This window comes from Neofelis nebulosa, chromosome 10 (assembly GCF_028018385.1).
Source record: "Neofelis nebulosa isolate mNeoNeb1 chromosome 10, mNeoNeb1.pri, whole genome shotgun sequence".
NCBI lineage: Eukaryota > Metazoa > Chordata > Mammalia > Carnivora > Felidae > Neofelis > Neofelis nebulosa.
Window position 1 is genome coordinate 104,712,603 of NC_080791.1, and position 22,363 is coordinate 104,734,965.

Below are 22,363 nucleotides of genomic sequence, written 5' to 3' on the forward strand. Positions count from 1 at the left end.
TACCCCAATATCAAAGGATTTTCATAAAGGAAGATCACCATTAGGATTCCATGTTCTGAAAAACTGAATGCAAGAAAGTAAATTCAGAAAAAACTATAAGGGGATTGGTACTTTAGTATGTTCTAACTGGAAAGTGGCTAGAGGCTGTCACGTCAGGATTTTCAATTTAGGGAGACCTGATCTTATTAGGAAACACCAGGGGCACCTGGGTGGCTCAGTCAGTTAAGCATCTGACTCTTGATTTCAGCTCAGGTCATGATCTCACAGTTTGTGAGTTAGAGAGCCCTGCATCAGGCTGTGCGCTGACAGTGCGGAGCCTGCTTAGGATTCTCTCTCTCTCTCCCTCTCTCTCTCTCTCTCTCTCTCTCTCTCTCTCTGCCCCTCCCCTGTTCATGTTCTCCCCCCCCCCAAATAAATAAATAAACTGTAAAAGGAAGAAAGAAAGAAAGAAAGAAAGAAAGAAAGAAAGAAAGAAAGAAAGAAAGAAAGAAAGAAAAAGGAAAAAAGGAAACACCAGAGGATGACAAAGGAAAGTATATAAATGAATACAAATTTTTCTCCTCCCTTCATGCAGGTCCTTGCATTATGACAGTACAGATCTTCCCATGAAGAGATGGAGTCTGTTTTCTTATCTTTAAATATAGGCCATCTCTGTAGTTTGCTTAGGTCAATGAGAGATTAGCACACATGATTCTGCAAAAGTTTAGAAAACATTGTGAGTTAGAGAAGAACCAAGAGTCTGTCAACTGCCAGCTATGTGACTGAGGTCACACTAAATCATCTAGCTTTGGCCACCCCACCAATTGACCACAGATGCAGAGAAAACCTGGCTGGTAAGAGCTGAGCTTGACCAGACCAGTAGGAACACCCACATGACCCATGGAATTGTAAGCAAAATCAAATGGTGATTGTTCCACACCATTCAGTGTTGAAGGGGTTTGTTCACAGATAACGCTAATAAAATCCGGTGGCAAAAACAAAGTGACAACCTAAACAGCCACTATATACTTCAAGAGGTGGATTATTGATTAATTCTAAGGGCCTGAGAGCTCTTGTCCCCTACCTCCTGAAGACAGAGAACTAGAATGAATGTTCCTAATACTCATTTATTTGGGAAGGAAAATGTCCTCACAGATCATCTAGCCCAGCCTGATCAATGTGAATATATGGAATCTGAAACTAAGAGAGAGCACATGACTTGTCCAAGGTCATGGTGAGGTTCTGACTGCACTACAACTACTGGGCAGGTCCTCTGACCCCCCTGTCCTGGAAATTTTACTCACTAACCTCGAGATCTCGGCCAGTCCTGATATTCTATGACTCTATGATGCTGTGGTTCTATAATTCCAAGACAAAGCACAACAATGCCAGCGCTCCAGACAGCCTTGGAACAGAAGAACATGGTCTAGACTGAAGTAACAAGAACATTTTTTCATTTTAAAATATCAACTACACCATCATGGATTCAAACTCTGCACACAATCCTGTGTTTCTTGTATTTCCTCCGGAGATCACTGTTTCCAAGCTTCAGTCACCAGAGTTTATAGCCACAACCTATGAATCTAGCGGCCCTTTTCCAAAATCACTTACCACAAAAATGAAAACCTTAGGGGTAAGTAAGATCTGCCCTAATGTATACTCTACTGAGGGTGTGTTAGGGACTGAATGTTTGTGTTTCCCAAAATTCATAGTTGAAACCGTAATTCCAATGTAATGGTGTTTGGAGGTGGGATCTTTTCGGGGTAATTAGTTCATGAGGGTAAACTCTCATGAGTGGGAGGTCAGGGAGGTAAGTAGCTCTCTTTCCACCATGTGAACTTACAAAAGACAAGTTTCCAGCCTGTAACCCAGAGGGGGTCTACATCAGAACCCAACCTTGTGGCACCCTGCTATCAAACTTTCAGCCTCCAGAATCATGAGAAATAGATTTCTGTTGTTTATAAGCCATCCAGTCTATGAACCATGGGCTTAATCAGCCACCTCATCAGGGTATTACAGATTCTATTACTTTGTTCAGAAGCCTAAACTAAGATGGGGGTTGTGGGGGGGGGGGAGAAGAAAGAGAAAAAAATATTTGGTGGTGCAATGTTTCAAGGTAGGAGCTAATTCCAACTTTTATTTCCACTCAAATCAGGAAGTGTCACATTTCTAAACCAACTATGTACAAATTTCTATGGAGAGGAAAAGAATCCTCTGGGCTCTTGAAGGTCACAATTAAAGTAAAAATCTCCAAAATGACCAACTAGGAGTTTTTCCTAGTCAAGTTCAGAGAAAAGGAAGAGAAAATCAAGTAGAAGTCAATAGATCAGGTTCTATATCCTGGGTTACTGAGTTCTACGGTTTTATATTTTCCCAATCAGAACTCAGAATTCATTTTGATAACATGATATGGTATTTTTATATGCGGGGCTTTTGCAGAAAATCCCCTTAATACTGTAAATGCTCATCTCTCCCCCCACCTATCCATTTCTTGAATATTAATTATTTTTTATTTACCAATCCTCCTTTCAGACAATGTGATTCAGTATGTTTGAGGCTATGACAGGGCCTGTATCTCATAACATATTTGTCTTTTCAATCCCAAGCCTTCAAGGATGGAAAATAGGAAAATTTTTTTATTTTTTTTTCAGAAAAAAAAAAAAAAACAAAGTAGAGAAAGAGGGCCCACTGACATGCAGGAAAGGGCCAACAGTCTAAACTGCTTTAACATCTATTTAAATATAATGGTACTCAAACTTCCACTAAACAGTTCATATTACTTTAACAAATATGGATTGAACTATGTGCAAAAAATTATGTTAGACACTATAGGGGGTTACAGAAATAAACACAACCCACTTTCTCTCATTGAGAAGAATAAATACATAATTTAGAAATAATAAAGTGACAATATTAAAAACCACATTTCAATGTAGCATCTTATAGGAGCCATATATGGTGGTGGGGGGGAGGGGGTTGGAACCCAGAGAAGGAACAGTTACTTCTCCCTAAAAGCAATGAGACTGGGGCTCCTGGGTGCCTTAGTCGGTTAGGCGTCTGACTTTGGCTGGGGTCATGATCTTGTGGTTTGTGGATTAGAGCCCCGCGTCGGGCTCTGTGCTGACAGCTTGGAGCCTGCTTCGGATTCTGTGTCTTCCTCTCTCTCTGCCCCTCACCTGCTTGTGCTCTGTCTCTCTCTGTCTCTCAAAAATGAATAAATGTAAAAAAAAAAAAAAGTTAAAAGCAATGAGACAACATCATAGCAAATTTGTCATTTAATCTGAACCCTGAAGGAGTGATGGAATTTTCTTAAAGTTTTTTTTTAATGTTTATTTATCTGAGAGAGACAGAGCATGAGTGGGAGAGGGGCAGAGAGAGAGGGAGACACAGAATCCAAAGCAGGTTCCAGGCCCTGGCCCGTCAACACAGAGCCCCACGCAGGGCTTGAACCACAAACTCTGAGATCATGACCTGAGCCAGAATCGGATGTTTAACCAACTGAGCCACCTAGGTGCCCCAGAAGTGATGGAATTTTAATAAGTAGAAATGAAGGGAAAGGAAGAAGGCAGAATTTTCTAGATAGAGAAAGCACTGTGAACAAAGAGCTCATGGTGGCGTAGTTTGGGAATGGCAAAGAAGAGCTGGGAGAGAGCAAATTAGACTTGAAAGATTTAAGGGGATTGACTAAAAGACAAACAAAAAAGAAATAAGAAAAATCAGGATGGATAAATAAACTGCGGTACATCCCCACAAGGGAATGTGACTTGATGGTCAAAATAAATAAGCCATCAAGCCATGAAGAGACACATGGAGAACCTAACATATGCATTGCTGAGTGAAAGAAGCCAGCCTGCAAAGACAACAAACTACATGATTCCAACTATGTGACAGTCCGGAAAAGCCAAAGTACGGAGACAAAAAGATCAGTGGTTGCCAGGGGATGAAGGGAAGAGGTAGGGTTGACTATGTGGAGGGCAGGATGTTGAGGGCAGGAAAACTATTCTGCACAATACTATAATGGTGGATACACACCATTGCACATTCGTCAAAAGCCGCAGAACGTACAACACCTAGAGTGAAGCCTAATGTAAACTATGGACTTTGATTGACAGTGATGTGTCAGTGTTGGTTCATCAATGACAACAAATGTACCAGTATGGGATGTTGGTAGTGGGGGAAGGCAACAGGAAGTACATGAGAACTCTGTACTTTTCATGCAATTTTGCTGTGAACCTAAAACCACTTTTAAAAGTAAAGCCTCTTAATTTAAATAAAATGGTAAGTACGGTAAATTTTGTTATGTATATTTTACCAAAACTATTTGAAATGTGAAAAATCACCTTTAGGAACTAACTGGGAGAGAAAAGGAAACAACCAGGAAGGTAATTTGTGGAGACCTAATTGCCAAGAATCCTATATCCCACCCCTACTTTGATTTTACAATATAGACAAGTAGCTTCCAATCTGTGAAACCAACAAATTACCTAAGGAGCTTTATAAAATATATACATCAGGTCCCTGGGCCTTGTTCCAGAACCACTGAACAGCGATTTTGAGGGTGGTGGTGGTGGTTGAAATCTGTAATTTTTAAACACTTCTCTGAATTGGATGACCCCCAGATTGGGCAGCTTTGTTTCAAACAATGTTGGGCAGCTTTGTTTCAAACGGATTGGTTCTGTCTTGCTATCCTACTTCAGCACTGACACAACACTGGAATAGAGAAAAAGGAAGCTGGTGCGGAAAAGCCAGGCAGGAAACAATTTTAATAGTTTAGAGGACTGGGCGGTGGCTGTTGCGTTGAACTTACTCAAAGGAACCTGGACTTGAGGAAAATGATCTCATTCACAACTCACCTACTTAAAGGTCATAGTTACCATGGGAGTGAATGAGATTACTCAGACCGAGAAGACAGACGGAGAATAAGAGGGCAGAGAAAACAGACTCACACGCGGTACACCTTCCATTCTTTATGTCACGCTCACCAATCTTCCCTAGCAGTTGTTAAACCCTGGCTTTATTTGTATTCATTATTTGCTTTATTTTTAATTTTTGGAGGAATCTCCATACTTTTTTCCATGGTAATACATCCCCACCAACAGGGCAGCCCATCCTCACCAGCATTTGCTCTCTTGTCTTTTTGATGATAGCCATTTTAACAGATGTGAAGTCCTATCTCCTTGCGGTTTGGATGTGCATTTCCCTGATGCTTGGAGTTTGACATGGACTTCTCAGCCTCACCTGGAGATTCTACTCACTAAGTATAGGATATAGGATACAGGCCTGAGAGTTTTCATCTCTAATTCCCAGCAGGTCCTAATGTTGCCAGTCCATGGACTACATTTTCCAGAACACTGATTTAGATCACTTTACCTATTACAAAGTATCAGATAAAGGGATCAAGAAAACACCTGGGAGTATCATAAAAGGGCTTCTGCTATCCTTTCCTTATTTATAAGGAAGGTAATTGCCAAATCCTTTTAACCAAAAGAGAATCATGCACATTTTTGAAAAGGGAACCTACTGTTTCGCTTTCTCCTTATCATGACTTTTCCTCTATTTACAGGCTATCCAGATCCTGTTTGGATTGCTGAACTTTTTCTTTGGAGTTGTTTTCCTTTTTACCCTTGAAAACCCATACCCAAGGTTCCCCTTTATATTTATTTCAGGATATCCATTCTGGAGCTCTGTTTTGGTGAGTATAGGCAATGGAGTTAAATTTGAGGCCACGCCAACAGGAATACTAGGGAATTCTTAATTACAAAATGAGCTGCATTCAGTGCATGATATGCTTTGAAAAGTTAAAATAAAAATCAACTTTGTTGAAATTTTTTCCCCATTAATTCATCAGAATTGCTGATGTTCCATCACTGGGCCTTGAAGTTCCTTTGGGAACATTTCCTTGGATCTTGACATTATTTGTCCATTAATTCATTCAAAATAAGTTGCCATCTTTATAAGCCAGACACATGGAGGAAGGCAATGAGGATCCAGAGGTTAATAATACATGGACCCTCACTATGAAAGACGGTATGAAGTTTCCTCAAAAAATAAAAAATAGAACTACTGTATGATCCAGAAATTCCACTTCTGGAAATATATCCAAAGGAAATGAAAACCCTATGTTAAAGATATATCTGCACCTCCATGTCCGTAGCAGCATTATTCAAAACAGCCAAGATATGGAAACAACTTAAGTGTCAATCAACAGATGAATGGATAAAGAAGTGTATATACATACTTGTGTGTGTGTGTGTGTGTGTGTGTGTGTGTGTGTGTGTGTGTATTACTCAGCCATAAATAACCAAGAAAATCCTGACACTTGCAATAACATGGTTAGACTTTGAGGGCATTATGTTAACGTGAAATGAGTTAGACAGGGAAAGACAAATACTGTACAATCTCACTTATATTTAGAATTTTAAAAACCTCACAGAACTAGAGCTCAGATTTAAGGTTTCCAGGGGCAGAGAGTGAGGAGAGAAGGGATGGAGGGAGGTGTTCAAAAGGCACAAACTTCAGTTATGAGATAAATAAGCATAACTTCAGTTATAAGACAAATGTATGACAGGATGACTACAGTTAACACTGCTGTATGATACATATAGAATTTTTTAAGAGAGTCAATTCTAAGAGTTCTCATCACAAAGAAAAATATTATTTTTCCTCTTTTTCTTTCATTTTTTTTGGGGGGGTTGTATCTATATGACATAACTGATGTCAAGTAAACTCATTATAATCATTTCACACTATGTTTAAGTCATATCATTATGCTGTACGTCCTAAACAGCACTGCATGCCAACTATATCTCAATTAATCTGGGGGGGGGGTGGGTAATAAACAAACAAAAAGAGTAATACATGGGCACTTCCTTCAAAGGGCTCTCAATTTACCAAGAAAGCAAACATGTCATTTCAAGGTACTGGGATTAATGATACCACAGAGGGTGTAGAAAGTGCTTACAGAAGTCAAGATGAAAGTAAAGTAGGGAATTCTTAATCAGAATTTTTTAGAAAAGTCAAGAAACTTTTTAGAAAAAAGTTTTAGAACTTTTTAGAAAAGTAAAGAAACAGAGGTATCTTTGAGCTGCACAGAGACATTTAATCACATTTCATAACATTCAATAAACATTATTTTGGGACCTAGTATAGTGCCAGAGAATAGTGTGTGGGAATTCATAGAAAAAGCAGTTCTCGGTCTCGAGGTCTCTCAAGTGGAGAGTAGGATAATTACCATACGGTGTGATGAGTGAGAACAGACAGGCAAGCTGCCTCTAGAGGAAGGGCACCCACAAAAAGGAGGGGAGACTTCCCAGGGATACTTCCAGTCTGATGGGAGTTTTAAAGGGCCAGTGGTTAAGCAGGAGGAGGGCACACACAGAGGAAGGGAGTGGGGAATGGCTGGGGGTAAGGGGTATCTTGCTGCCAAGGGAGAAGGGACACTTTCTATTCTGAGAACTGTAAGAGTTCAGCACAGAGAGTGAGGGTAAGAGGTGAGGCTGAAGAAATACCAGGCGGTGGGACCAGAAACTTAAAAATGGGTGTGTTGTAATCCCATCTGGAGTTTCTGCCAGGTAATGATGCTACTACTATGTATGACTCACCTCCATGAAAATCCTGGGGATTTTTTTCAGAATGCCCAGCCTATTAGCTGGGAGAACACACTGGATCGCACATGGGCATGAAGGATGTTTCTTTTTATTTTTTTAATATGAAATTTATTGTCAAATTGGTTTCCATACAACACCCAGTGCTCATCCCAACAGGTGCCCTCCCCAAGGAGGATGTTTCTTTTTTTTTTTTTTTTTTTTTAATTTTTTTTTTCAACGTTTTTTATTTATTTTTGGGACAGAGAGAGACAGAGCATGAACGGGGGAGGGGCAGAGAGAGAGGGAGACACAGAATCGGAAACAGGCTCCAGGCTCCGAGCCATCAGCCCAGAGCCTGACGCGGGGCTCGAACTCACGGACCGCGAGATCGTGACCTGGCTGAAGTCGGACGCTTAACCGACTGCGCCACCCAGGCGCCCCAAGGAGGATGTTTCTTAAAAGGATCACAGAACCTGATCTTATTGGCTGTGAACTGATTTGACACCAATGTGTCGTGACATCAAAGCTGAGTCCACAACAGCTGTAAAAGGAAGATGGATGAGAAAACTAAAGCCCAGTGTTCAAATAGATAGTTAAGACTAAAGCTACTTTCTAGTTCAGTATTTTGTCCGCTACTCATTTGTAGATAGTCATCTGAGGCATCTTGCTCACTGCTTTGAGGATCATAGGAATTAAGAAGGCATGTACAAGAAACGCGGAGAGGTCTGTTCTCTGAGACCTCTTTAGCATCAGCTAAACAAGCCCATCACTAAGATATTTATTCTTTTTAATAGTTCATTAATTCTGGAGCCTTCCTAGTTGCACTGGAAAGAAAACCCACAGGAAGCCTGGTGAGTTAGATTTCTCCTTTCCTAAAAAATGTGTAACATTGAAATAATTAAGTCTAGCCTTGAAAATGAATTTGGAAAATCTTTAAACCACTACAATTCCACAAACTGTCAAGTACTGATACCAATTGATGGCATTTGGCTGTTTTTTTGTCCATAGAATCATAAAACACTAATGCCAGAAGAGTTTTCTTTTCTTTTTTTTTTTTTAATTTTTAGTGTTTATTTTTGGGAGAGAGAGAGACAAGAGTGCAAGTGGGGGAAGGACAGAGAGAGAAGGGAGACACAGAATCTGAAACAGGCTCCAGGCTCTGAGCTGTCAGCACAGAGCCGACGTGGGGCTTGAACCCACGAACTGTGAGGTCATGACCTGAGCCTAAGTTGGACGCTTAACTGACCGAGACGCCCAAGCGCCCCTAGTGCCAGGAGAGTTCTCTAGGTAATCCAGTTTCTTATTTATGAAAACACTGAAACATAGAATAAACCTCCAAGTTCCTAAGCCAAAAGGTAAAATGGGTCTCAGCATTTCAGTGACACACTCAGTCATTCTTTTTGTAAGTATTTGTGGTCCCATCTCCTGCCAGACATTTCAACAGGCATGAGTTTATTAGCTCACATGACAGGCATACCGTGAAGACAATCTAATTAAACCTTATAAGCAAAAGTTCAAAATAAATAATATAGTGTTAATGAGTGTGAGATTTTAACTTACAGATAAATTATAAGTAGAATATTTTTACTTTTCTCAAAGAATCAAAAATGTGAGATATTAATTAACAAGCCAAGAAAGTAATTCCAGCCTAGGGTGTCCCCTGCAGGTTTGAAGTTTGGGGAAGAACTAAAAATTGCAAAGAAATACAATGTTTAGTTAGAGTCATGAAACAAAAATGTAAGTAGGTCATGACTTTTACCAGGGCATCAAAATGCAATGCAAGGTGACAACGCCTAAGTCCCTTTTTGTCCAGTGTGCACTCCTTCCCCCAAGTAAATGGGAGTTAACTCGGGTACAGATCATGGAGGACAGAAGGATTTTTCAGAGCTCCCTGGATCCCATTATTCTGTGGCTGAGAGCCCGAAGCCCGAAGGGATGAAGTGTCTCACAGATGATCACACAGCTGCCTAGTGGCATTGCAATGCTGTGACTAAAACCCTCTCCCGGTCTTCCCACTGCTGCTCTGCCTACAGCCTGCGTGTTATGTTCATCTCTTTCAGGTGAAGACAACCCAAGCAATGAATTCTCTTAGTGCCTTGGCAGCAACAGCCGGAATTATTCTCATCGCACTTGGTCTCGTTCTAGATCAAAACTACTTTTGTGGCCATGAAGACACAAATGGTCGGTGCCGGGCCATTAATACCCTATTCATTGTAAGTATGCCACATTTTTACAGTAAGGGATAATGGGGGTAATCGTAAAGATTTATTAGCACCCGATCAGCAAAATCTAAATAACATTGTAGACACATGTATTGTCTTTTATTTACGAACATTTACAGAAATAATAGGATCTTCTAGGTTATACCAGGCATTGTGGAATAGAAAAATAAACGCATTACGACCCCCACCTTTAGGATTTCACAGATGAGTAGAGAAGGCAAAACGTGTACCAATGAGTAATATAAAAGACCGAGTGTTACAAGAGGAAAACTACAGGTAGAGCAGTTCGGTAGTAATTCATAGCCCTAGATGTACATTAGAATCACGAGGGGAATGTTTTTATGGTTTTGGTTTTGGCTTTAATATTTAGTCTGGACTTCTGACAAAACATGGTATACATTGAAAACAGGGATTTACTTCTAATCTTTCCAAAACACCACTAATATTAGTTTAAGGTAATGTAAAAGATGTAAATCTACAGAAAAAACAGTCAACAAGACCCATCAAAATGTGCAGAGAAAGCTGGAAAGTAATCACCTGAGGAAAAGGGAGTCCTTACAGAAGTAAAATATGGTGGGGCACTTGGGTGGCTCACTAGGTTAAGTGTCTGCCTTCGGCTCAGGTCATGATCTCACAGCTCATGAGTTCGAGCCCCACGTCGGGCTCTGTGCTGACAGCTTAGAGCCTGGAGCCTGTTTCAGATTTGGGTCCCTCTCTCTCTGCCCCTCCCCTGCTCATGCTCTGCTTCTCTCTCTCTGAAAAATGAAATTAAACAATTTTTTTTAAAGTAAAATATTGGGGTGCCTGGGTGGCTCAGTTGGTTGAGTGGCTCAGGTCATGATCTCCTGGTTTATGGGTTCGAGCCCCGCGTTGGGCTCTGTGCTGACAGCTCAGAGCCTGGAGCCTGCTTCAGATTCCGTGTCTCCCTCTTTCTCTGCCCCTCCCACAACCATGCTCTGTCTCTCTCTCTCAATAATATAATAAATAAATGTTAAAAAAAAGTAAAAAAAAAAAAAGTAAAATATGGACATTGCAAGAGCAGACATCCTTCCACATCTTTTTCCTGTGCTTAGAATGAAAGCATGCATGGGGCACCTGGGTGGCTCAGTCGGTTAAGCATTCGACTTTGGCTCAGGTCATGATCTCACGGTCTGTGAGTTCAAACCCCGCATCGGGCTTTGTGCTGACAGCTTGGAGCCCAGAGACTGCTTCAGATTCTGTGTCTCCCTCTCTCTCTGCCCCTCCCCTGTTCATGCCGTCTCTCTCTGTCTCAAAAATAAATAAACATTAAAAAAATCAAAAAAATAAAAGAATGAAAGCATGCAGTTTTTCATCATTAGGTATGCTGTCGGCTGAGGGTTTTTTATATGGACTTGATCAGATTGAATAAGCTTTTTCTCTTCCCAGTTTGTTAAATGTATTTACCACGTGTGTTGAATTTAGTGAAATTCTTTTTCTAGATCTACTGAGACAATCATGAGGTCTTTGTCCTTTATTCTATTATGCTGCACTGCATTGATTGCCTCTTTGTCTTAAAGAAACCTTACATTCCTAGGATAAATCCCACTCAGTCATGGTATATAATCCTTTACAAATGTTATCAGATTCAGCTTTCTAGTACTTTGTTAAAGATTTTTGCATCTATATAAGGGATACTGGCCTATAGTCATCTTTTCTTGTGACGTCTTTGTTTTTTGTGTCTGGTTAATACTGGCATTATAGAATGAGTTGGAAAATATTCCTTCCTCTTATACTTTTTGTTAAATTTTGTGAAAATTGGTATCAAACTTTCTGTAAACGTTAGGAAGACTCACTGGTGAAGTCTCCTGGGTCTGGGTTTTTCTTTGTGGGATGTTTTTACAATCACTGTCATCCGTGTATTTAGGTTTTCTATTTCCTCTTGGATCAGTTTCAGGAGCTTGTCCCTTATTGTCGGCCTGAGTGAATGAAGAAACATGACAATACTGATTTTCAAAGAAGGTTGCCATGGTAATACTGTGTATGTAGGGTTGTCTACCAATAACCTAGCACCTTGAACTAGCACAGAGGAGATAAAATAGCCAAGATGATAAGCCCATCGCCATCAACGGCATCTGTCATTTTGAAGGGGGAATAATTTTGTTCTGGTCATCTTGAGCAGAGGAAGCAGTCTAGTTCCTAATTGTGAGAAGCACAGGGCCACCTGTGCATTAGCTGTCCTAATCTTTTAGACCATTTGCTTCCATGAGGTTTGTAGATTATAGCTTGATGTCTATAATAAGTGTGGTAGTGGTGGTGGTGGTGGAGGTTTCCATAAGATCTTATGAAAAAAGACTCAAGTGTACTCTTTCCCTGATGGTATTTCCAAAATAACCAATCCCCTGCCTAAGGTCACACAAAAACGATTAGCTGGCTGGCAAGGGAAAGTAGTCCACATCTGTTTGGGGGGGGGGGGCAAGACAAATTTTATAACCAGTTATCAGAAAAGAAGTTATATAATTCACCGAGATATAACACAGAATCAATTTCTGAGGATTTAGTCAATGATTACCAGGAAGTAAGAAGATATCAGGGACAGCAAAGGCCTTAGAAAATCTACCCCTGCCTGCAGATACAAGGAATCAGCAGCCTCCAACAGGTGGAATATATGAAGAAGAGTCTCTCCTACAGCCAATTTCCTACACATAGACAAGACTGGAAAAGGTTTCTTACAAGTTTTTACTAAGCGATCCAAGATAATTGGTCCTAGAGAGGATACTGGTCAAAAAGACATTTTACTCATTAGCCCTGGTGGCTGAATAAGAAGACAGAATTCAAATCTATAATTATTCCTTCCCTAAGATTTATTCTTTTTTTTTAGTGTTTATTTTTGAAAGAGAGACACACAAGAGTGAGAATGAGGAGGGGCAGAGAGAGGGAGACACAGAATCTGCAGCGGGCTCCAGGCTCTTACCTGTCAGCACAGAGCCTGACGTAGGGCTTGAACTCACGAGCCGTGAGATCATGACCTGAGCTGAAGTTGGACGCTTAACCAACTGAGCCATCCAGGCGCTCCCCCACCCCATGATTTATTCTTATAGATACACAAAAACATAGATAAAAGGCAGATGGGCAAACAGGATGGTTAGTGGCAAAGCTTTGGCAGACTGTCTTTTTCCTCCCCCACCAAGTAAAAAGTAAACAGGAACAAATGTGAAGGGCTAATGAAAAAGTCCTGGGAGACCTGATTTCTAGGACAAATCAACACTATTCAATAAAAAGTGCTAGACTCCCCTCGTCAACAGGGATGTGCAAACCCTGCACAGGGTTGCTCAAACAGATTCAGTGGAATAGTCACTAAATGAGTCAAAGGACCAGGACCAAAACGGTGAGGGGTCTGGCTAGACCTCTCTGGGGGTCTCTGTGACTGTCTGGCACCTTCAAAGACCACCAGGAAAATCAAAGGCAGTTAAAAGCTGAATGTATTAAATCTGCTAATCACAGGAGAGCATAGGGTCTCAGATGCAATAAGGGGAACCAGAAAAGAGCATTTATAGGCTTTCATCAGCTGGAGTAGTCCCAAGGTAATTTTAGGGGAGAGGAACAGTAGTCTGGAAAGGATCTGGTCAGAGTTGCAAACTAGAATATTTGCAAGGATAGTCAGTGGTCTAATTTTTGGAAAACATTAATTCACATGGAATCACCATTAAGACATTTCTCTGTGGTCTTACCTTGAACATAAGGCTCTGAGAAGCCTTATGTTAAAACCTTGAACTCAGATATTTGGTCTTGCATCCATTATCATGCTTTGGTGCACCTCAATTTGCTGAGTCAAAGTACAGTTACTTTTCAAATCATGGTTTCTTTCCATGATCAATTCTTAATAATCTTAACTAAAACTAAAGACCATGAAAATTACCAAAAGGAAAAAGTAGAAGCCACTGGACTAACAGTTAACTTCTCAAAAGCAACAATAAAAGCCAGAGACTGAACGATATCTTCAGTGTTTTGAAACAAACAAAAAAATACCAACCAAGAGCCTGTCATTCATGGCCCATTAAAACATCTTACAAGAATGAAGTGAAATGAAGTCTCTTCAGAGACGCAAAATTCAAGCTTGTCTCCTGCAGAGCAGCATTAAAGGAATAATAATGAACTCCAAGTACAAAGAAAATGATAGCACAATGAGACACAAGAAGGAAGGAAGAACAAAGAATGTGATAAACACATGGACAAATACGAGTGAAGGCTGCTTGTGTAATACAGCAATAATAAGATACACTGAGATTAAAAATAAAGTATTTAAAATACCAGTCAGGGGGCGCCTGGGTGGCTCAGTGGGTTAAGCGGTTGACTTCAGCTCAGGTCATGATCTCGTGGTCCATGAGTTCAAGCCCCACGTCGGGCTCTGTGCTGACACCTCAGAGCCCGGAGCCTGTTTCGAATTCTGTGTCTCCCTCTCTCTCCGACCCTCCCCCGTTCATGCTCTGTCTCTCTCTGTCTTAAATATAAATAAACGTTAAAAAAAATTAAACAAAATTAAAAATAGAATAATAATAAAATACCAGTCAGAATTAACATGTAAATAGAGAAGGCAGCAAATCGTGTTTTTGCTATTTGAGTTTGCTAGAGGCCTGAGTTTTCCCTGAGAAGAGGGTGAAGGTTTGAAGAACTTTAGACTTTGATATGTTTTAAAACTTAATGGTATCATCAAAAGTAAAAAACTAGCTGACAGATATATTTTGTCTACTATTCCAACAACAACAGAATACACATTTTTGTAACACACACACAAAAAATGATTATATATTGGTAAATATGACAATTTCAGATTAATACCAAAGGTTGAAGTCATAATGTATGTCCTATGCAATAAAACCATAAACAATGATTTAAAATAATTTCAAAAGCCCCTACGTGGTTGGATATGAAGAAGTGTGCTTCAAAGGAATTATCGGATCAGAGAAAAAATTAAAATATAAATTCAAACATGTTCTGAAATGAAAGCTCAAAACCTGGAGGGCAGAAGGTAGAACAATACTTTAAGGCAATTCATAGCTTAGAAATGTAGATACTATAAATTATGAAACTTTGAAAAACAATGGTCCAAACATTAATCTCAGGGATTAAGGGAGAGAAAAGTTAGCCCAAAGAAAGAAGAATAAATTAATATATAATGACAAGAATGGAAATTAGTAAAAAAGAAATCATGCATACATTAGAAAGGAGTAAAACAGCCAATGACTGGTTTACAGAAAATACTTATAAAATATACAAATCCTTGGGGCACCTGGGTGGCTCAGTCAGTTAAGCGTCCGACTTCAGCTCAGGTCCTGATCTCACGGTTTGTGGGTTTGAGCCCCCCATCAGGCTCTGGGCTGACAGCTCAGAGCCTGCTTCGGATTCTTTGTCTCCCTCTCTCTCTCTGTCCCTCCCCTACTCATGCTCTGTCTCTGTCTCTCAAAAATACGTAAACATTAAAAAGAATTTTTAAATATACAAATTTTTTTTTATGGTTATGACAGAGTAATTTATATCAGAGCATCCCTCTAGTGAAAAACACTTTAATTAAAAGCTTATTAGAATTTCAAAACATTTCCAGCTGTTTGAATATACATGAAAGATACCACAGCCGCCAGGATTTGAAGTGCAAGGATCGTGTAAGAATTGTACACATTGAAGTAAACCCAAAATGCTCCATCGCATTCCTCCACAAGTTATTTGCTGACTCCTAACGTGTAGGATGCAAGGCTCAGAAGCCAAGTTGATAGGAAGCTAAGAGGCTAAAAGGCCAAGAATAGATTTCAGCAGTCATGCAGTGCTGGAGACAGACACACAAACTGTTCAGAGTCCACCAACAGCAGTGGTGGAGTCTAGTAAACACCCCGAAATTTCACTTCTGAAGAAAGACTACACCCTAGAACCAAGGACAAAAGAAACAGATCAGCCATCCCACAAAACTGAAATCCATCCTTGGAATTATTCTGATCAAGGTAACCTTCCCCTAATCTGTCTGATGGAAGAAAATTACATCATCTCCAGAGGAAGACAACATAATTTAGAATTTCTACCATTTTTTGCATATTACGTTTAAGTGTAAACAAACAAACAAACAAACAAACAAACAAAAACCAGACAGAACCACTCATGCCAGAAGATAGGACATCCCATTCAAAGGAATAAAGGTAAACTTCCAACTGACTTCTCACTTGGAGGCCTGATAGAGGCCGCAGGACAGCGGAATGACATTTTTAAAGTGCCAAAATAAATAATGCGTGGAATTCTATGTCCAGTGAAAATGTTCTTTAAAAGTAAAGTTGAAATAGAGATATCAAACCAACACAAACTGAAAACAATTGGCATTGGCAAATTAGCCCTGAAGAATATTGAATCAGTAATCAAAAACCTCCCAAAAGAGAAAAATCCAGGACCAGATGGCTTCGCTGGCAAATTCTACCAAACATTTAAAGAAGAATTAATACCAATCCTTCTTAAACTCTTCTAAAAGGTGGAAGCATCCAAATTCATTTTATAAGCCCAGGGATACCCACACCAAAACAAGACAAGTACACCACAAGAAAATTGCAAGCCAATATCCCTGATGAATATAGATGTAAAAATCCTCGACACATTATTAGCAAACTGGATTCAAGAGTATATTAAAAGTCGCATACACTATTATCAAGTGGTGTTTATTCCAGGGATACCAGGTTCAACATATACAAATCAGTCAATGTGATATACCACAATAACATAATGAAGAATGAAAATCATAAGACCATCTCAATAGATGAAGAAAAAGAATTTGACAAAACTTAACATGCAAAATTTAAACATAATTTAAATTCTCAACACACTGAAATAAAGAAACCTATCTCAACATAATAAAGGCCATATATGACAAGCCCACAGGAACAAGACAAGGATGCCTACTCTTAACACTTCTATTCAACAAAGTACAAGAAATCCTAGCCAGAGCAATTGGGGGAAGAAAGGGGAAAAAATGAAAAAAAAAAAAAAAAAAAGAAGAGGGGAGGGGACGGGAGGGAAGGGAAGGGAAGGGAAGGGAAGGGAAGGGAAGGGAAGAGAAGAGAAGAGAAGAGAAGAGAAGAGAAGAGAAGAGAAGAGAAGAGAAGAGAAGAAGAGAAGAGAAAGCACCCAAATCAGAAAGGAAGAAGTAAAAATGTCTCTGCTTGAAGATGACATATTATACACAGAAAACCCTAAAGATTCCACCAAAAAAACTATCAGAACTAATAAAATGAATTCAATAAGATTGCAGGATCCAAATACCAATATATAAAAATAAGTTGCATTTCTACATGCTAATAAAGATCTATGAGAAAGAAATTAAGAAATCACATCTGCAATTGCATCAAAAAAGATAAAGTACCTAGGAATAAATTTAATCAAGGAGGTGAAGGAACTTGAAGACATTGATGAAAGAAACAGAAGGCACAAATAAATGGGAAGATATCCCGTGTTCATAGATCAGAAGGGTTAATATTGTTAAAATGCCAATACTACCCAGAGCAATCTGCAGATTCAATCAATCCCCATCAAACTACCGATGGCATTTTTCTCAGAAATAAAAAATAATCCTAAAATTTTCATGGAACCACGAAAGACCCAAAGAGTAGAGCAGCAATCTTGAGAAAGAAAAACAAAGCTGAAGGCATCACATTTCTTGATTTCAAATGTACTATAAAGCTATGGTTCTCAAAAACAGTAAGGTATACAAACAGACGCACAGGTCAATGGAATGAATACAGTCATAAAAACGTATGCATGTATGACCAATTAATTTACAACAAAGGAGGGGCGCCTGGGTGGCTCAGTCAGTTAAGTATTCGACTTTGGCTCAGGTCACGATCTCACAGTTCGTTGGTTCAAGTCCTGCGTCAGGCTCTGTGCTGACAACTCAGAGCCTGGAGCCTGCTTCGGATTCTGTGTCTCCCACTCTCTCTCTCTCTCTCTCTCTCTCTCCCTCTCTCTCTGCCCCTCCCCCACTCATTCTCTCTCTCTCTCTCTCTCTCTCTCTCTCTCTCTCAAGAATGAATAAATGTTAAAAAAAATTTAAAAACATTCACAACAAAGGAGCCAAGAATATATGATGGGGAAAGGACAGTCTCTCCAATAAATGGTTATCAGGAAAATTAAAAGGCCACACACAAAGAAATGTAACTAGACCACTATCTTACACCATACATAAAAATCAATTCAAAATAGATAAAATCTATCTATTTTGAATGAATAGAAAAATCATTCAAAATAAAGACCTGAATGTAAGACCTAAAATCATAAAACTCCTAGAAGAAAACATAGGTAGTAAACTCTCTGATATCAGTCTCGGCAATGATGGTTTGGATTTGATACCTGAGGCAAAAGCAGCAAAAGCAAAATAAACAAGAGGGGCTACATCAAACTAAAAAGCTTCTGCAAAGCAAAGGAAACCATCAATAAAACGCAAATGCAACCTACAGAATAGGAGAAAATATTTACAAGTCACATATCTAATAAGGGGCTGACATACAAAATATATAAAGAGCTTGTACAACAGCAAAAAAAAATTAAAAAGTGGGCAGGGGATCTGAATAGACATTTTTCTAAAGAAGACATACAGATGGCTAACGAGTACATGAAAAGACACACTATATCGTGAGTCATCAGGGAAATGCAAATCAAAACCACAATGAAATATCACCTCACATCTGTTAGAAGGCTATTATCAAAAAGACAAGAAATAACAAGAGTCAGTGAGGCTGTGGAGAAAAGGGATCCCTTGTGCACTGGCGGTGGGAATGGATATCGGTGCAGCCACCATGGAAAACAATACGGAGGGTCCTCAAAAAAAATTCAAAATAAAACTACTATATAATCCGGCAACTACACTTCTGAGTACGTATACGAAGGAAGAGAAAACACTAACTCAAAAAGATATGAGCCACCTTCATATTCTTTGCAGCGTTATTTACAATAGCCAAAACATGGAAACAAGCTAGACGTCCATGAACAGATGCATATGTGGTTCACTTACAATGGGATATTATTCAGTGATGAGAAAGAAGGAAAGCCACCTGTCTGTAACAACACGAATGGACTCTGAAGACATTATGCTAAGTGAAATCTCCATCCGACTAGATGGAGGGAAACAAGTACTGTATGATATCTCTTACATGTGGAATCTTACAAAGCCAATTTCATGAGAACAGAGAGTGGAATGGTGGTTACCAGGGGCTGCGGGGTGGTGACCATGCTGCACTATACAAGTGTATCAAATCAACATATTGTATACCTTAAACTTAAACAGGCTTATATACCAATTATAACTTAATTAAAAAAAAAAGTAAGTGAAAAGGCAAGGCACAGAATGGGAGATAATCTCCTCAATACATCTATTTGACTGAAGACCCATATCCAGAAAGTATTAAGCACTCCTGAAAATCAATAATAAAAAGACAAAAAAAAAAAAAAAAAGTAGCACTTGAACAAGCTCTTCACAAAGAAAGACATGCCAATGGCCAGTAAGCACATAAAAATTTGTTCAACATTATCAGTTATGAGAAGAACGCAAATTCAAATCACAATATTTGCACACCAGAATGACTTTAATTACAAGGACTGGCAAAACCAAATGTTGGCAGGAATGTGAAGCAAATGGAATTCTTGTACATTTTTGGTGGGAATGTAAAATGGCTCAACCACAATGGAAAACTATCTGGCAGTTTTTATGAAAATTAATCAGGCCTAGTTTATGTCTCCACAATATATATAAGAATATTCACAGAAAATCTATTCTAATAGTAAAAACTAGAAACAATTCAAATGTCTATCAACAACAGAGTGGCTAAAGAAACGGACTATTCAAACAGCAGGATATTACTTAAGAAACAAAACAGAGGGGCGCCTGGGTGGCTCAGTCGGTGAAGCCTCCGAGTACAGCTCAGGTCATGATCTCCTGGCTCGTGGATTCGAGCCCCGCGTCGGGCTCTGTGCTGACAGCTCGGAGCCTGGAGCCTGCTTCGGATTCTGTGTCTCCCTCTCTCTCTGCTCCTGCCCCACTCATGCACAGACACACTCTCTAATATAAATAAACATTAATAAATAAAATAAAAACCATGTGACTCTAAAATAAACAGTCTGTCAACCTATACTCACACCACGTAGACACGGTTGCAGAACAGAACGTGAACCCTATGATCTTCACAAACTTTCACTGGCAGAACACTGCGTGTCCAGCCTCTGGGCTCCCAACAAAGTGTATATACTGTTCGTGCTCTTTGGTGCCAAGATACAAAGCATTTTAAGGGTCTCTGGCAGTTATAAAAAGAACGGAAGGTGGTACTATTAGCCTCTGCTTCGATCTGTATGTCTTTTTCGACGTGTTCCTCTTTTTTCTGGGCCCTGTAGGGTTTTCCCCTCTCTTCTTTCTTTCCTTTTCTATTTTTGCTTCTATTTTTTTTTCCTATTTCTTAATCTTTCTCCTTCAACAGACTACTTTTTTGATATCATTTTTTATATTGGTATATATTTATGAAATGGAGGCTTTCCTGCCTATAATACAGAAAATGTATTGTTTTGTATGACTTTCTCTAAGAAAATAATAGGCCGTCCTGCGCGGTGTTAAAATGCCTGTATATTCTTACGATCTTGCACTAATTTACTTTGTAGGCACGGGATGCACTTGAGACATGTGGGAGAGCTTTTCCCACCTGGGCATTGCTACCTCACTGTCATCAGAAAAATCATTATTGTGCTCATACCATGATTCTCCTCTTTTTTCCTTCTTCTTCTTTTTCTTCCGTTCCAGGGAATTTTGATTATGTTGATGGCCTTCAGCGTTATTGAATTATTCATCTCTCTGTCGTTCTCAATTCTGAAGAGATGCTTTTATTGTTGCAACTGTGACTAATGGTGCTGAAGCATACTGTGGGAATAAAGATGTGTTACAATCTTTAGGTGAGTTCCTCCTCACCTCCTAAAGAGGTGAGTTCCGTGTGGGAGAAAAAGCCAGCGGGAACATAGAACCTTAAGGCTGGCAACTGTCTGAAGCAAAAGGGGAGTGACTTCAGAGGGTGGGCTCTGGGAACGTTCTGGCTAATAAAACACATCCTTGCCAGGTCCTCCTCTCCCTCAATCACATGGTCACCTTGCTGTCACCTCCCGTTATTCATGCATCCACTGAGCAACACAGCATCGCCACCGTACAAATTGAGAAATGAGCCAAAGCCCACGGTGTGGGGTGAGCAGGTCTGTGACGTCCCCCGCCGATCTCTCCAAGAGACTCTACCTTAACGGCTCCTTCTCCATGGTTGTATGGAAAAATGAGGTGGTCTGGAAGAATGGCTCGACCCACACATTTTACAATGATACTGCAAGATCATTAATGTTAGCCACTCATAATAACCAGAACAGTTAACAATGAAGGTATATATCGGTAAAAGCCACTAGAGCAGTCCGGGCACTGTGCTAACTGTTTTAGGTGTGTTACTCATTGAACCTCACAAAAAGTCTAAGAGGTGAATGTTACTGTTATATTCATATATTCATTTCATGGGCCAGGGAGCTGAAGTCAAGAGAGGGTAAGTAAAGTGCCCCCGGTGACAAAGCCCACAATGTCAGAGCCATGACAGCAACAGGCGGCCTGGCTCCAGAGTCTAGGGTTTTGATCCCTACACCCACGTACCAACGTCCCTTAAACTCTTGGTCTCAGAACCCCTTTACACTCAAAACAATTATTCAAGACCCATCACACATAATACAAGTAACATTTTATTAACATGACATTTTTTCCAAAAGAAAAAAGAAAATTAGTGTGGAGAGTGGTGCTGTTACATAGTTTTACAAATCCTCTTTTTTTTTTTTAGGTTACTTAACAGTATTTTATTTTTATTTTTTAAAGGTATAGTTTATATACCAAAAAAATGCACACATTTCATGTATACGTATTCCCTGATGCCATCCCCATACCCAAGGTACTCAGCATATCCATCACCTCTAAAAATGTTCCTGTGCTCTTTTGAGGGTTTTTTGTTTGTTTTTTTTTTGTTTGTTTGTTTTTTGGCAAGAACACTTAATGTGAGGTCTATTCTCTTCACATATTTTAAAATGTACAATTCTGTATTAGTAACTAAGTACTCTGTTGCACAGATCTCTAGAACTTAACTCATCTTGAATAACAAAAACTTTATACCCGTTGAGAATCAAATGCCCATTTAACTTTACTGCACATTCAAATCACCCGAGCAACTTTTATAAACGCCTTAATGCACCACCCCACCCCATGGCAATCAAATAAGAATGTGGTGAGAGCTGGGCATCAATAATTTGTAAAGATTTCCAGGTGGTTCGAGTGCAGAGCTTCTCTCTAGCTTAATGGAAGGCAACTGGATTCTGGTAACTGCTTTCGCAGCCCGTCTGATGTGATGGCTCATGTTCTGTGGCCTGTGGAGAGACCGCTCTAAACTTGTGGAAAGGGGAACTAAGGTCTCAGTATTATTATGAAAGCGATCTTGAGGTCACAGACCCCCTGAAAGAGCCTCAAGGACGCCGGGAGATTCCCAGGCTGCATGCAGAGACGGCCGCCTTACGCTGCATTTCCTTCCGCTGACACTATCC

The 22,363-nt window shown here is 39.7% G+C and overlaps 2 protein-coding genes across 5 annotated transcripts in view; one reads left to right on the forward strand and one right to left on the reverse strand.

The window, feature by feature from the left end:
• Positions 1-22,363, reverse strand: part of LOC131487942 (membrane-spanning 4-domains subfamily A member 4A-like) — a 167,218-nt gene that overhangs the window by 120,032 nt on the left and 24,823 nt on the right. Inside the window, exon 1 of one of the 3 annotated variants that reach the window (XM_058689151.1) lies at positions 19,904-20,040. The exons of the other annotated variants lie outside the window; for them this stretch is intronic. The gene's annotated coding sequence lies outside the window, so the exon portion shown is untranslated. Of the gene's footprint in view, positions 1-19,903; positions 20,041-22,363 lie in introns of those variants that run through there. 3 annotated transcript variants of the gene reach the window in all.
• On the forward strand, positions 1,351-20,868 carry MS4A5 (membrane spanning 4-domains A5). 2 transcript variants are annotated; one of them, XM_058689154.1, is made up of 5 exons: positions 1,351-1,612; positions 5,543-5,671; positions 8,360-8,416; positions 9,626-9,778; positions 20,556-20,868. In XM_058689154.1, the coding sequence occupies exons 1-5, from the start codon at positions 1,460-1,462 to the stop codon at positions 20,655-20,657; spliced, it is 594 nt and encodes a 197-aa protein (XP_058545137.1). In that variant the 5' UTR covers positions 1,351-1,459; the 3' UTR covers positions 20,658-20,868. The 2 variants fall into 2 exon arrangements, with proteins under 2 accessions (XP_058545137.1, XP_058545139.1); XM_058689156.1 differs by lacking the exon at positions 8,360-8,416.

Excerpts from the sequence above, each read along its gene's own strand:
- MS4A5 (XM_058689154.1), top strand. The coding sequence starts at position 1,460 with ATGGATTCAAACTCTGCACACAATCCTGTGTTTCTTGTATTTCCTCCG. Across the intron at positions 5,672-8,359 it reads CATTCTGGAGCTCTGTTTTG|TTCATTAATTCTGGAGCCTT; the intron begins GTGAGTATAGGC and ends TCTTTTTAATAG. Across the intron at positions 8,417-9,625 it reads GAAAACCCACAGGAAGCCTG|GTGAAGACAACCCAAGCAAT; the intron begins GTGAGTTAGATT and ends CATCTCTTTCAG.